The sequence below is a fragment of the Protopterus annectens genome, chromosome 1.part0, assembly GCF_019279795.1.
Source record: "Protopterus annectens isolate FY-2018-M chromosome 1.part0, PAN1.0, whole genome shotgun sequence".
Taxonomy (NCBI): domain Eukaryota; kingdom Metazoa; phylum Chordata; order Ceratodontiformes; family Protopteridae; genus Protopterus; species Protopterus annectens.
In genome coordinates, this window is record NC_056725.1 from 123,907,596 (window position 1) to 123,924,332 (window position 16,737).

Consider the following 16,737-nt stretch of genomic DNA (forward strand, 5'->3'; position numbering starts at 1 on the left):
TTTGACTTTGCTAAGGTTAGATCATGCCTTCTAAACTTGGTAGACTTCTTTGAGACAGTTACCAAGGCTTTAGACGAGGGAAAGGAGGTCCACACAACCTACGTAGACCTCGCAAAGGCTTCTGACACCATTCAACATTCTGGTATTATAGACAAGCTCACCAGCCTGAACATAAACCCCTACATCACGAGATGGGTTGCCAATTGGCTCACGGATAGAACACATACGGTAAGAGTTGCAGGCTGTAGGTCCGACTCTAAACTGGTTACAAGTGCTTAGTCCTGGGACCCCTCCTGTTCGGTATATGCTTCTCAGAAGTACAGGCAAGCACAGGAGGACTATGGCTGACCAAGTTCACAGGTGACTGCAAACTGTGGGCCATAATTGACTCTCCAGCTGATACAGACATCCTGCAGAAGGGTCTCACTGAGATGGATACCGGGTGTCAAAATCATGGCCTCAAGCTAAATGCCAAAAAGTGCATAATCATTCCCTTTGGAAAAAACAAAGTAGCCGTGAACTACAACATACGTGGTAGTCCCCTAAATACAAAAAATGGAATAAGGGATCTGGGGATCCAAGTAGAGAGTAATCTCTCCTTTGATAATCATATTGCCGAGGTGGTTAGAAAATCCTTCTATGTGACCCACCTAATCACAAAAGGGTTCGCATCTACAACAAAAGAGGTTATTGTGCCCCTCTACACATCACTCATCAGACCCATCATAGAGTACAATGCCACATTTGGGATGTACCTTACAAGACACCTGCAACAGCTGGAAAGACCACAGAAGTACCTCACCAGGAGGATTACTGGCCTCAAACAGATGCCCTATGCAGCTCGACTGAAGAAACTCCAGCTGTACTCGGTTGCATACTGCTTACTCAGGGGTGATCTCTGCCTGACATACAAGGCCATGTCCAACCCAGAGTTGATGGACATGCTCCACCTAAAAAAAACCTTATCCCCTCGTGCCACATGCTCTAGGGATCTAAACCTCACCACAATGATAAATAGGACTTGCTGGAGGGATAGATTCCTGTCCCAGAGACTCCCCATGCTTTGGAACAAGATTCCAATCTACATTAGGCAGAGCTCCTCGCTAACACTCTTCAACAGAAACCTTGACGAGTGGATGGGAAACAGAAAGTTTACCCCGGGGATCACTTCAGTGGCTCTGCTGGACAGAGGCACAGGGAACTAATCTAATGGGGTGGCGAAAGCCAACACATTCTGGCTGGGCTTATAAATGCCTTTGGGCAGATAGCCTAGTACCAACCTATGAACCTATGAACCTATAAAAACAGTAGTAAATGTAGCAAATATAACAAACAGAAAGGTACTGAAATGCAACTTTAAGCAGATAAATGATAATCAGAATATAAGACTCTACCAGCAAAGCTGGAATGTAAACAGCTGTAGAAGCACAGAGGCAAAAATTAAAATACCGCTACTATTGCTATCCATACTACATTCAAAAATACCAGGCCAGGCAGGAATTTACCAGTAACACTGATTATGGAAAATGCAGTAGTAAATTACTAAATGAAGCTCAGATCCTGCAGTAGTTTGCAATTCTCCAGCAGCTGAAAAGTAAGCTAGAAGACTAAGGTCCCAAAATAAGTTCAAATAAAAAATAAATTCTACTTATGGAGATAAAAGTGCAGTATACCGTATAAACAATGCTCACATCTTACAGCAACTTACAGTTCTCTCACAACTGCACATGAAGCTACAATACTTAGGTCCCTGAACAAGTCAAAAATTGCAGATAACTTTAAGGCTAAAACATGGAAAAATACAACAAAACTACAAACACAGTAACATCATGGGTAACTGTAAGTGCAACTGCAATATTCAAGCAGAATTTCTCTTCCCTTTTTGATGAAAAGCTTGAATACAATGCAGAGTTCTCCATGCTTCTCAGAGTCTTGAAGTCAGGGCAGTAAATCATTTCATGTGCCTACACTTTGTCTGTTATCTTTAATAGGTTAATAGGTAAGCTACCACTTTCAAATCTTTAACACACTTAGAAGTCCTACACTTTTTCTCTGTCTGCTTCTGTAACTGGTAGAACATAGAGCATGCAATGTGCCATGTACTACAAAAATATATGGTCTTGTTTCGTATACCATAACCAACTTGTATATTATTGAAATGGATGTCACAACAAACACTAAGTCTTTGGTTTTGCTCCACTCTCAAGATGAATTTCCTGACATCCATTTTTCAAACATTAAAACGTGTTTATGATCACAGATTGAGTCATAAGCCTCTATGTAGGCACCATTGGTTAGATAGGTAATTCTTGGTTTGGTATAATGGTTAAGTTAGTTACCTTATAGTTACAAGGCACAGGGTTTGATCCTAAATCCAGGTTAATGGCTAGGTTTAAAATGTTCCTTCAGGGCAGTTAGCCTAGTATTCACTCAGGAACCATGCACCTATAACCAAACCTAGTGCTTACTTGTTGACTCAGGCTGCAGCAGCCTTCTGAACTGTTGCTGTTGAAGTAACTGCATGTATTCAAAATGTCCATATTTTACAACCTATGTATTCTCCTCTATATTAAAGACACCATCTGCTTCAGAAATGTTAAAGGTTTATTCATCTGCATGCATTTAGTGTAGCATAATGTCATTATTTCTCTTACCCTAAGGTCTTCCATCCTTTCTTGAATTAGAAGGAGGTCAGATGAATGGCTAGGATCCTGACCTTTCAATACATTCTCTGCCTCCTCAATCCAGTTCTCCAGATCTTCAAGTTTTGCAGCAAGCAGTTTGTACTCACCAACTCCTGACTGTAAGACAAATTATGCAGAGGTCAGCTGTACAATCAAAGAATAACCTCACTGTCCAACAATCAGTGCTAAAAAGACACTTTGGCTGTTGCGACATCACTTGCACTTACAACAGCGCAAGTTGATAACTGCTGAGTTCATCATACAACTGCCTGCAGTAAGACTGGTGTGGCCTTTGTGAAGATTCTCAGTTTTTCCTCATAGAAGTGTCCTTACAGTCTTACTGCTACTATAGTACTATGCCATGGCACTTATAGCTACAATACGTAAAAATCTGTAGCCCTCCAATAACACAAAATGGTTCCACATTCCCTTCATACTCTCAAAAGAAAAGGTTCTGTCTCCGGCAAGAACCCTCACCCATTAACATAACGCAACTTTACAACACTAACTTTGAATACCGTTCTAACAGTTGCTGGTTGGTTTTGATTGTTTAGAAAACAAGCATCCTTGGAGGTGTGAATAAAGTATGACATTTGCAAACATCTGCACAATTATGTTTCCTTAAATGAACAGCATATCAGAAAAAGACTGCAAAGAAAGACAATGATGCCATAACCTTTCCCAATAAAAATGTGCAAAGATACAGCAGATAATATTTTTTATAACTTTTCCTGACTGTGTAATTTTTGGAAGTAAAGATACAGCAAAAATATTGAAAGACAGCACAACTATTCACTTGCTGCAAGTTGCAACACATACATCCATTTATGGCAGTTAATGACAGTGACAAAGCAATTTTTATTGTCTCAAATGCTCATTTTATCGTACACTATGTTACCTTTAGAATCAACATGCAAATTAACTGTCATATGTTACATGCAATTATACCATAAACAACTGAATGCAAAAAGAATGACAGTAAAAAAGCAAAAACTGAATGCTGCCATATACAAATGGGCAGTTGTTGACAATCACTCCAATTCCCAGTTATACATAACCACCCAACACTCTGTAGTTGAGCTATTCTATGTAAATCTCCCCAATATCCCCACTTTAAGACTACAAAGTACATCGTTTATGCAGTCTTTGAGTGAGATAGCAGGGAAAAGGTGGTCAAAGCCCCTTACCCCTTATGTCCATAGAATTATCACAAAGTAATTTGTATAGATCTAGAAAGCCATATAGTCGTGGCAGTCTGGGTACAATGAGTACAAAGATCAGGGTTTAGGGAAAAGCCGCAGATCAAGGTAACAGTGTTATTAAGAAACAGGGCAAACTGATAGACTGGAGGAAACAGAAGCACAAGTTCAAAAAATGGAAAGACGCGGTATCTAGGGTCTTTCTGGTATGTAAGCGGGAAAGGAAGTAGGAGACAGTATTTAGAGAAAACAGAAGAAAGGCATAAAGATAAATATAAAGCATGCAGACAAAATAATAAAAAAAGAATTTGGAGTAGAAACTGGTACTTTGTAGGAAGTATCAAACATCATGGAAAAAGGAGAAAGTGGGATGAGTGAAACGAGCTGCATGTCCGTGGGACTGAACACTAAAACACAGCTGCAAACCTACATGAAATGAGGATCCAGTGTGAGAAGGGTAGATTACAGCACTAAATGACACCCTGCAGCTGCATTTGTTTATTACAGACTACTGCACCACTGAGACTGTAAGTTAAACTGGATCATCCTCTACCAGGACTAACTCAACAGTGGTGGATGTAAGGACCATCTTAAGGATGTAGTGTAGTAAAGAATGCATTTATTTAGTTATTTGCTTACTTGAATTTGCTAACTGTGGTGGAGTCCGGATGAGGAGGGTGTAAGGGACATACAGATGGTGCAGCTTTACTGAAGAGCTAGAAGAGGTTAGGCTATGACTCACCTTGAAACTGCAGTTTATCTATTAAGTAGATAAGCAAGCACACTAGAAGAGCCCAACAACTCCTCCTTTGTCCTATTATTCGTCGTTACTATCCTGCATTGCAGAAAATGTGCCTTTTTAAATTCTTCATAAAGTTATTATGCTCCTCCACAAACAAACGACTGTTTCATACTTCCCACACATGCTGCATCCTGTAGACAAATATGACCTCTGTATAAACCACTGGTTCTTCTACTACTACATAATGTAGAAGGTAAGAACTACCTGTTACCCTAGTGAAAGCTGCAGAGAACATGACACAGGTATACACAGTAATATATAAATGCTCTACCTACCTGTAATGTACATTGTTGTTTGGTAAATGTTTGCTCCAGTGTGGTTATACGCTGTGTCAGTGAAAGTCGATCAGACTGGATCGTCAGCCCTGCTGAACTATCCACCTGTTGCTTCAACTGTTCTCCAAGTTCACCAAGAACTGAAAGGGACTCCTGTTCCATCTTCACACCTTTCAATAGCTCCTACAGTGGTGCACACACAAATAAAACATAACGTTAAAGTCATCATTTTACTCATAAAAAAAGTATTGCCAAAACACTGAGTTTTGAAACTATAGTAAACATAAACTTTTTCATTCCAAAAATTAACATAGCAAAAAAAAAAAAAAAAATCATATTTCTCATTACTTCATGATTTGTCCAGAACAGCTAATTTCATTCCAGAGACAGACATGACTGTGTATCCTGAACTCAGTCTAGTTTTTCTGATTAGCAAGTTTATTAAATGAAGAAAAACAAATAATGACTGAGAAATGTACTTATGCTTTTTAATGTGAGAACCAGACAGTGTAGCTCATTGCACCTCCATACCCTCCTAACATCTTATCTCAAGAACCTAAGGCAAAAGACCCAACATGCAGGAAAAGTTTTAAATACTTTTCTTATAAGTTTAGAAAGTTGCTAGAATAATGAATGAAGAGGCGTTATTTAAATACTAATCTTTGATACTAGATTAACAGCAGAAGAATGGAGTAGAGATAGGAGTGGGGGATATAAAACTCTGTAATGATTAATAAGGGGGGGTATATATTTGTTGTAGGTGCTTGTTTAGGGTGTAGTTTAAGGACTAGTGCAGATAGCAAGTAGTAGTGCATGTTGCATGAGCACAACTTGGAAAGTGAAGAAGTATAACAAAGGATAGGCTGACACTCTCTGATGTGTAGCAAGATGCACTGCATGTTTAATAACAGTGGTAAAAGCTTTGGATAAATCTAAGAATAGTGATTAAGTAACGTTTGACTGTAATAATGTCTGTGACTGATTCTATTTTAGCACAGTGTTCTGATCTAAATCAATGTTGGTCAGGCAGACCAACTTGTCATTCTTAAGTGTTGTGTAATTTGTATGAGTGCAACTTCTTTCTATGCACAAATAAATCACCTCTTTACTCCAGTGACATGGGTCAGACAGAACTGCCCCTCTGAATTCCTATTTTGGATGCATGAGATAAAATGCGAAAACCCATCATTGCTGTTTTTTCGAGTAAGTGTCATAATATTACACATATATTTGCACTTTATTCCTACAAAATCCATTTCAGATCATGTTTTTGCATTTTGAGTACAAAAGACTTCTATATAAAACAAATAATTTGATTTAGTACATTAAAATACTTGAGTATAATACTTGAGTATTGCTAAAAAAATCAGGAAATAACGTTTTCAGAATGAGTTTGGATTTGCTGGCAAATTATATTCATGATAATGAAAACATTTTGCAGAAAATCTATCTGAAATAAACAGCAGATTCTGTCAAATGCTATAACAGCAGTTGGCTAACTTGTGTCATGCCTCTAGCCAATGCACTGTGTTCTTCACAAAAAGAAAAATAAAGTAACATCATGCTAGCTGACAGGAGTTCAGGCACAACTGTTTCCATTAATACACAAACAAAACATTTTTTCACAGTAGAAAGCGCTACTGTTATTACTTTATTCCTGAGGCACACTTTCTGACAAGTGAAATGGGTTTCTAATAATCATGAAGTTTACATGTTACAACTCACACTGCAGTGCTGGATCCAGGATGAGACCTCCTCATCAGCAATATCTTTGTTGGAAACGTTCGTCAAAAACTCATTTGACTTCTCCTCGTGCTGCTGGACAGCTGTCAAACTTCGATCATAGACATCCTTGTACCTCTGCCAAAGATGTAGTAGTGCCCCGCTGCTCTGGATCTGTTCAGCAGTGTCTTCAAGCAATTTATTCCACCTGCAACATCAGAAATAAAAAGTTAAATCTGGACAGGGGCTGCTTGTGACAGAATAAACATTTATATTCCATATGGTACAGCACAGTGCCTTCCTTGTCCAATGTTACTGACAAGGACCGATATTCTGTTGGAACAAATCAAGAAGCAGGTGTTTTACATCACATACTGATAGTATCTGTGCTACACTCATGAATTTCTTAAACTGCCCCTTACTGAAACTTATAAAGACTGGCTAAACTTGGACCTGTTTAATGGGCCAGAAACAAATATGCAGGATGCTGACAATGAGCATGTATAATGATTATCACTGCTTTTTTGTCCAGCACTAACCTGTAATTCTTCTATTCATCCATTCCATTCCCTGCAATCACCATGTATATTTTATCTCCTCAGCCACAGTGATTATGTAGTGGGGAACGTTCTGAGAACAAAGATGTTTAGATACATTAGCGAAGAGTTTCATATAGCCTTGGGCAAACAGTGTTCAAGATTTAATTCACAAGAATATGGACATGTGATGACAAAAGAGAAAAAAGTGTGTGCTTCTGCATTCACATATGTGCCTTGTGCTTTTGCCCTGCAGCAGGCATGGCCTTCACCTACCACCACTTCACCAGAGGCCCCTGCTTCTTGAGCCATGGTTTTGCCAGGATTTTGACTGAGAGGAATCTCTGTATCCAATTTTATTCTGCTGTTGCTCTAGGCCACACTAGTTCCCCTGCATCTAGAAAAATGTATGTTGTGAAGGGTAAAACAAGACATTTACAACAGTAAGGGTCTGCCTCTGTATTTCCATATTCATATGGTGTTCTGCAACTACAGGACCAAACAAAACTCTACTAGACACCAAAAAAAGAATGTCTACTGGTTGCATGGAGGTCCACTACTTCAAGGTGTGCTCAAGCTTTTATAGTGGCATTCTGGAGGATGTCTACCAAGGTAGCGTACAGCCATGAGAACTATAGGGTAAGCAGGCAGGATTTTGGGAGCCTTCTTTAAGAAGGGGTAGGTTGAATGGGGCACTGTATAATTTGAAGGAACTCTCCAAATCTGAGATCCTCTGAAGGGATTGTAGAGATGTTTTCCTCCTCTCAACACACAGATCATCTGTTAGAGGAGCTCTTTTTTGTTTAATATGCTTAGATTTATATAAGAAGTTGCTTTTCCCTTTTTATAGGATTGTCTGATTCAAATGAGTCCACTATCTTCTTAATTGCCTGAAGAATTACAAAGAACCTAAGGATTCCACCTGCTGAATATACCAAAAAGGCAAAGATGATCGAGGAAGTAGTATGGTTTGTAAACCAGATCCCATGGAATGACTCCCTTCAGACCGAAACATGTTGGAATAGCAAGCATGTTGGACCAAACTGGAAGGCATGGAAATCATGAGTACACAGGATCTAACACCAGGAAAACTGGCACCTGAACCTCAGACATACGGGTACTGGTGCAAGCTGGTAACTAACATACAGATACACATGATACTGGAAACAATAATGTTGGCATCAACTAACCACCTCCAGAAATGCTAGTTACCAGGCAGTGTAAAACTTGGCTCTTGATGATTACCACTGTTAAAGTGACACCTTGAACCTGTGTGCAAAAATAGGAAAAAGAGGTTGTTGATGGACTGATGCATGGATGGAAAAGCCATCATTATAAAGTTAAGCTGTCAGGGCTGAGTGTAGCAATCAATATTAAATTTATTTTAAAAACAAAAGAATTTAAAAGTTTTTTTATTTTCAAAGCAAAGATTAGTTTATACATTTTTGTATGAGTATTGATATATTCAGATATTTAAAAAAATTGGTTGTATAATGTTTATTAAAGATTTTTTGTCAGGTGTTGAGCGATTTGATTTTTGCGTGGAATTGAAGTAACTTATGTAGGAGTGCAGAAAAGTTCTGAAGATGTTCTGCTGAGAAATTAAAGAATAAAAGTGCTAAACTTTAATATTTAATCCCTGACTTATCCGTTTGTTTTTTGAGTGTGCACCTTTTTTTTTTTTTGGATGCTGTTTAGCATTCTGGAGGACAGAAGATGCTACAATACCTGGTTGTGGAGAAACAGGCAATGCAGCAATAGAGACTGTTTGTCCATGGAGCTAATGGGATGCAAACTAGTGTTAGTCTAAGTGGCACCAGGGAAATCATACCCAATAAATAATGCACCAACCAGAAAGGTTAGAAGGTACCACATATCATGGTTCAATGAGAATATAACCCTAAAAAGTGGGCATTGTGCCTACAAAATTTTATGGCAGTTCGTCATAAAAGATGGCTGGCAAATTAAAGGGCTGATTAATTGGGACTGGCTGTATAGGTCTTGGAGAAGAGAGAAAACCAGCCTAATTAGCTATACACAGCAATAGAATAAGAAGCAATGGATTCCATACCTTTATTGAGAAGAGCTTATTAGTAAATTTGATAGGTCCTTCACGCTGAGAATGAGAACATCCAGGGCAAGATACATGACTCTGTTCCATGATCGATGGAGTGGTTGAAGGCTCATGCTTTTTTCCCTTACAGGAACTTCTGGACATTTTTTGTACAAACACATATTTAGAGAGACTAGCAGGAGAGGGAGAAGAAGGTAGTGGAGAATAACATTCCTTATTAAGGGCAGAACAATTTCCATAGTCAAGAGAATCTTCAACACCTTTCTGCCCCTTCTTCCGGTTATGCTGTTAAACTCCAATAGCTGGTGTTATGAGAAGATCTTAAATAATATAAGCAATGAAAAGTGCCCTTCAGCAGGAGGAATGTCATGACCCACAAGGCACATTTTGAAAAAAAAAAAAAAAGGCGATGACAACACAGAAGCAGTAAAAACGACAGGCCTAGGTCCAGTATAAAAAGAAACAAAAAAGAAGTTTCCAGCAAACAGAATAGAAATCTGGCTATTTGTCATAATGACAGAGATTCAGGAAGGAAGGCAGAAAGAAGAGTAACGCACTTATGACAACCCTGCACAAATTTCACATTAAAATAGGAAATGGTAGCCAGCAGTCAATTCGTTTGATAGGTTTTCATGCAGCAAAGAAGAACTGAGCAGAGAGGACTGTGTGGTGAATGGTGGGAAATGGAGTATCTAGTATCCTGGGAAGGTTTTGTTTTATCTGCCAAGTAGTCCTACAGACTGTGGTGCAAGTCAAGGCAGCCACTGAAGGTGGACCTAATATTATCAGTTTACTAGCTCACTCATTGCTGGCGAGCTGTAAGTATTCTTAAAAGTTGTATTAGAAAAATAAATACACTATCTTACACTTAAATCAAAGCAGTATACTGCTTTAAATGTTCCAAATAAAGTCAATGCACGACAAGTGGGTTCTCTACTATTCCTAAACAAATGACTTTCTACTTATTCTTACATCCTATTAAAACTGCCTTATGTGCTTGTCATGTACTGTGAAAACTTCACCTCACTGCATGAATGACATTTTCATACATTTTCAGCCTTTGTGAAAATGCAGATCACTCGCTAATTTGCTTCTAAGCTTTTCTTCAAAATCTACAACTACAACTCATTTTTTCTGACAGACAATGGTACAGAAAGATTTTCAGTCCTTTTCCCTTTCTTTAGCACATAAATACTAAATTTTCTTAACCTCCCTTCCTGCGGTTGCTGGTACAAATCTTGCACCTCTGCAAGTGCTCATCTGAGAAGCACTTTCATACCACATGTTTATTTGGAGAGACGAGGTATCAAGAGCTGTAAAATTTACTCTACATTTTGGTTTCTCTAAACAAAAGTGAAGTAATAAATTCCAACAATGATGCTCTTTCTATATATTTTAGGACCCCTCTATGTACTTCTAAGCCTTCACGTACTCTGACAAGTCTTCCTTCAGGGCCAGCTCCATTTTCTTTGTACAATATCTTTGTTCTCCTTTGCAACTGTTTGTTTGTACTGGAGATAATCCACTGCAATGTTCACCATCTTGTAACCACAACAAGAAACCGACTACATTTTAGAATTTAGAAAAAGGAGAACATTAGCAGTCTAAAACGTTGTTGTTTCACAGCAAGAGGTTCTACTGTTCGATTCTTAGCTGGGGTACCTTCTGTGTGGATTCAGCATGTCCTCCCTATGGATGCATTGGTTTCCTTTGAGTGTTCCAGTTTCCTCCCATATTGCAAACATATACAGTAGTTGGACTAGATACTCTAAATTAGCCACAGGTGTGTGTGTGTGTGTGTGTGTGTGTGTGTGTGTGTGTGTGTGTGTGTGTGTGTGTGGTATGGAAGAACATCTGCAGCAAGGCTAGCCACTCAGCAGTGTGAACCATGGCTGTAGTTGATTGCCACTGTCACACCCCAACCCCATGTGTAAAAATAGAAAAAATAATAAATGTCTAATATCTTATCCCAAGTTAACCTTATTATCCCAACTTAACATACCATCCTTCCTCCGTACCTCCTTTTCCTACCCCTAAGTTTTTTAATTAAATAGTAATCCTATCATGGTACATAAACCAACTTAAAGCACTTTACAGATAATGGGTTGAAATCATAACTTAGCATCTAGACAAGATCTACTACAAGCTCTCTAAGAATCTATCCAAGTCAACATATGATACTATCTGTGATCCAATGCTTTATTATAATATGATATGATTTATATGTTGTTACTTGAACATTAAGAAATTCACTTTAACTTTATATGTTATATGAATTCACTATATGAGGAAAAAAAGAAAAACTATATACATACAAAAAAAAAAGTAAAGTAGCACAAAGTGTTTACTCAAATCCCAGTTATTAGTTCAAAATTGACAGTATCACATATCTCAGCTTCAATATCTAAACTATCTTTATTTAAAAATCTTTGCAAATCCAAAAAAGGATCAGTCAGGATCAATAACTTTTATTTCATGATTTAGAGTTAATAGAAACATTTTTTTTTAATATGCATTTTCAAGTTTTTATCAAATGCATATCTGAACAATGAAGGCATTGAGACTGCATGAACCTAAAAATTAACCAGGAAAACAAAAGCAATTAAGACAGACACAGTAAAATATATGACAGGATAAGGACAGACAGCTGAGAGAAAATGAATATGGCTTTGATGAAAGCTAGCAAACTTCTGCCCCTGCCAGCACTGTCTCAAAGCTTTGTGTCTCAATAGCCCAATAAGCATAGCAAATTGAAGAGCCAGTAACAATTAAGTGCTAACAATTGCTTAACAAGAAATGCTATTATTTTCTGTCTCATCTACACCTGATATCACACTGTAATCTCAGCACTGCATGCATTGATCAGAGGTTATGATCAGAGACCCAAAATCCTTCCTTTACAGCCAGCTGCAAAAGCCGGCGAGCATATACAATATGGAAGATAAAGTTATTAATCTTAAATTATTAAATTATTTGTAATCATGCATCATTGTCGGTAGAAGGAAATAGCATATATGCTGCACACACACACATACACACAGACACACACACACACACACACACACACACACACATACATATATATATATATATATATATATATATATATATATATATATATATATAGATCGATAATCACAGGAAACTCAACTTCCTATGGTCCCCATTCAGTTTCAAAATTTTTGCAACTTCAAGCTTACATGATCGAGATTTGCAAACTTAAAGCTTCAGATGAGATTTTTTTTCCAAGACTCAGGGAATTTACCTTCCTCCTTTAATATCCTTTCTGGTGGTGGGTAGGTAAAGTTTGCAAAAATGTTGAAAGGTAGATTTTTTTGTTGTTATTTGATTTTTGAGCTTTTTTTTTGTTGGTTTTTTTTTGGTGGTGTTTTTCTTTGAGAAAAGTCAGTTTCTGAACAGATGATCACTGACAGAGACACAGATTCTACACAGCTGTTGCCACAGATTAGCAGCAGCAAGCAAAGCACAACACTCACTTTCTTTTAGCACTTCACTTTATCTTAGATAAATGTGCTGTTTTTTTTTTATTTGTGGCTGTTTTTCAAAATGAAAACAAAAGGCACAGTAAAAAAAAAAAAAAAAAAAAAAAAAAAAGGGTCCAAAGTATTAAAACAGCTAAATAGCCAATAATTCAATTCTCTTCTCTTATTAAAGCTAGAACTTAGACCCATCCTACAGCTTCAGAAGCCATAACAACTCTGCACCTACATTACAACCCATTCCTCCAAAAAGCAAAGCTTCACTGCACAAATTATTGCTTCTCCTCCTCCTAAATTAAATTAACTTCCTCTCTCCTCAAGGCACTGCATCCAACCCAGAACTCCACTCCCAGCTAAGGTGCATCTCCAGAGATTTGTCAAATGCCAGTACCACATTTCTAACCACACCACTTACCACTCTTTCTTTTCTTTTCTCTCCTTTTATAACTAAACTCAAATATCCTTTCCTTCTTCTGCCTCACGCTGCTTGCTTCATATCATTCATGCTTCTGTAGTGCTGATGAAACCTCCTACACTCTGACTGTCCTATGACTCACCTAATTTATATATATATATATATATATATATATATATATATATATTCTTAATAATCTTGTATATGTATATTATATATAACTGTTATATATCTCCATATTTACTATTTTTTACTCCTAAAATGTGCATTGCCCTTCTCACACCCAAGCCGAGACTGAAACTGATAATTTTTTGTCAGTGTTCTACCCTGGCTCACAAATTTAAATAAATAAATATATGCAAAAAATGACCTATGAATACATATGCAGCTGTCTTGTATAATACATCAAATCTGTCTTTTTCCATAAGCCTATTTGTAAGGTAGCTGGCACTTGACTTACACCCAAGTACTTAAGGAGGGGTCACATTAGGGTGCTAGCTCCCTCTAACTAACTACAGAAGCAGTTTTTTTTTTTGTAATATTTTATATTTTTTTTACTTTAAATGCATTTTGCAGTTGACAGCAGCTTGCCAACCAGTGAGTGAATAGCTGGGTAGCAATTACTTTATGAATGTAAAGTTTCTTACTTATCAAGTTTGTAGACTGGTCTAATGGTCTTAATCACCACCACCACGTCTGCATCAGTTGCATCCATAGTGACCAAATAACACATTCAGCCTGTTTTTTTTTTCATCCTTATACAGATTAATCTGCTTTCTAGCTGTTAATGGCTGGGTAACTCTTGAAAGGGAAAAAATTATGTCTATTGCTGGCTACCAGCAACATGACTTAAAGATTTCTTAACACACACATAATATAACATAACAAATGATATGGTAAGATGTCCTTATTTTACCTCATGCTAACTTCGTTCAAAGTGCAAGTGAGGAGATCAGTAACAGGAGGATGGCATTCTCTCAGTAATTGATTTGTCGTGGATCGGAACTGCTTCAAATTACTTTCCCTCTTTTCCAGATCATTTTGCAAGTTCTGTAAAATAATAATGCATCATTAAAAAATTAATTCAACATATAAATATCAGCAAAACTGTGAGAGCAACTAGACAGACTTTTACAATAATATGGCTGCAGAATATCACAGCGACTGGATATATATTTGGATGACTGCCGTACAACAAATATGTCATCATTTTGTTTAATGGAATAATAGAAGCACAAAACTGGAAAGACTCTACATAAGTCTGACTTACAATGACTATTGGATACAGAGAACTAAATACACTATGCCACTCTTCACTGTTACTTTGAATCTGTTTAAGTAAGTGGTTGTTTGTATTGATTTATTCAGGTGAAGCTCCATGTAGTTAATGGGATGTACTGCAAAAATCGAATTATAAAAATAGCGAAGATTAAATACTTAGGAAAAAGGATCAAAATTGAAAATAACGAAAAAACAAAAAGAAAAAGAAAACTCAAGTTTTTTAACGGGGGGGCAAGCCCTCTTGTCTCCACCACACCACTGCTATGAATAAAGTGGGTCTATATTATACAAACAAAGTTTTATAACTTCGAATACCATATGATCGACACCATATGGTTGAACTTATAAAACTTCAAATAGTTAAAAAAAATAAAATAACAGAATAAACTCTAATCTAAGGGCTGTAGACGGGGGGAGCAAGCCCCCCCTGCAGCCCCCACATCCCCCGCTCTTTAAATATACCAACTCTGAGACTGCACTATAATGCGGTAAGGGGAAGACCTTTTATCGCATTATAGTGTGGTCTCGGAGTTGAGTGGGGGGTGTGGGAGGTAACCCGTTAAGTTACTTTTTTTTTCTTTTGTTTTTTTTTTAACTATTCAGAGTTTTATAACTTCGACCATATGGTGTCGATCATATGGTATTCGAAGTTATAAAACTTGGATCATATAATATAGACCCCAATAAATTAGCAAAGTTTGCCAACAATGCTACACATACCTCCCATCACTGTATATCCCTTCAAAAACTCAACTGGCTCAAACTACCTCACTTCCTAACAACCCTACAACCCACCACTGCACATAAAATCATAACTAAACCAGAAGATTGTCCATTCCTAGCCTTACTAATGTCCCTCTACAACCCCGCTAGATTCCACAGCTCAGAAAATAAATGTCTTCTAAAGGAAGAATTACTCAAGGTGTGGAATTCCTTACCTACCATAAACACACCATTTTCAAGAAGTCTCTGCAAGAATACCTGTCCAAACTATGGCTCTGTACATGCTCAAATAATTCTTCCAGCATTATATGAAAGTCAAAACCTCTTCTAACACCTTTAACACTTTGAAATATCTATCTTCACTTAATTTAACTCTTCTCCTTCTCAGTTTTATGCATCCTCAGCTACAAGGTGTATTTTAAAGAAAAGAAAGCCTAATTCTAATTGTATATCAACATGTATATATTGTACCTGGATGTAAATCATTCTTATTTTTGTATTTTGTATAATGTTGCTTACTAGTAACTTGAATCTGTTAATGGTCGTTATGTAACTTTATCTCATCAATGTATATGTTATATGTGGAGCTTTTCTCCCCAGGCCTCCACTGAAAATGGGCACTCCTAGACCCAGTGGACTATCCCAGAAAACAAATGCAAATAAATAAACAAATAAAATAAATATATATATATATGTTGTTGTTGTTGTTGTTGTGTCTTTCGGCTTTTCCTGGTCAGGAATTGCCAAAGTGGAACTCCGGTCCGCTAATGACTGGCAGTAGATTTTTACATGCCGAATTGCCAGGCCTGACGCATAACCTTCAACGAAGGAATGCCCATGCACGCATGTCGCCACACAGAAGACGCTCTAACTGAGAATCGAACGGGGAAACGTCTTAATGTGAGGCAACAACGCTACCGCAGCACCACCACCGCAGTTCCTAAATAAATATATATATATATATATATATATATATACCAACTCCAAGATCAGGCAACAGTGGGGAAAGGGCAAATTCCCACTCCCTGCTTTTCCACAACCTTAGCTAAAGTAATGCCAACAGAAATGATCAAATGATAAGTCAATTACTTCTGCTGACAACAAAGACAGTTGGTATTGCGATCATTCAATTATATGGAGTGTTTCTAGTTAATAATATTTGAAATGGAGCTTTGATGTTGGTTGTCATTCTTGCTTTTTTTCATGCACCCAAGTATGTTCTTCTCCTTGGAGCATGTTTATCAAGGCAAACTCATTCTCCCACATTCTCTAGAGTCTGCATTAACCTTCATGACAAGGCTGTGTACAATTTGCTCAAAGACGCATGCTCTTTCTCCTGTGGGGAGGGCTGCTTTATCAGAAGTCCAGAATGGTCTCATGCAAATATACTTAAACTCCATTGTGAAAAAAAAAATTCAGCCTCTTGTGGTGCTAGGATGATCAGAAGAGCTGTGAATGGCCAGTAAAATGTTCCTTTCCACTTTCCATTTTGTTCCCTTGATGGTGCAACATGTCTATGAAGTTAA

General features: G+C 37.5%; 1 protein-coding gene across 3 annotated transcripts in view; it reads right to left on the reverse strand.

Moving 5' to 3' along the window:
- Positions 1–16,737, reverse strand: part of SYNE1 (spectrin repeat containing nuclear envelope protein 1) — a 2,173,401-nt gene that overhangs the window by 932,022 nt on the left and 1,224,642 nt on the right. For all 3 annotated transcript variants that reach the window (XM_044089035.1, XM_044089189.1, XM_044089105.1), the window contains 4 exons: positions 14,124–14,257; positions 6,686–6,890; positions 4,961–5,143; positions 2,655–2,801 (listed from right to left, as the gene is read on the reverse strand). In XM_044089035.1, the coding sequence (XP_043944970.1) occupies positions 2,655–2,801; positions 4,961–5,143; positions 6,686–6,890; positions 14,124–14,257 (669 nt within the window). The remainder of the gene's footprint in view (positions 1–2,654; positions 2,802–4,960; positions 5,144–6,685; positions 6,891–14,123; positions 14,258–16,737) is intronic.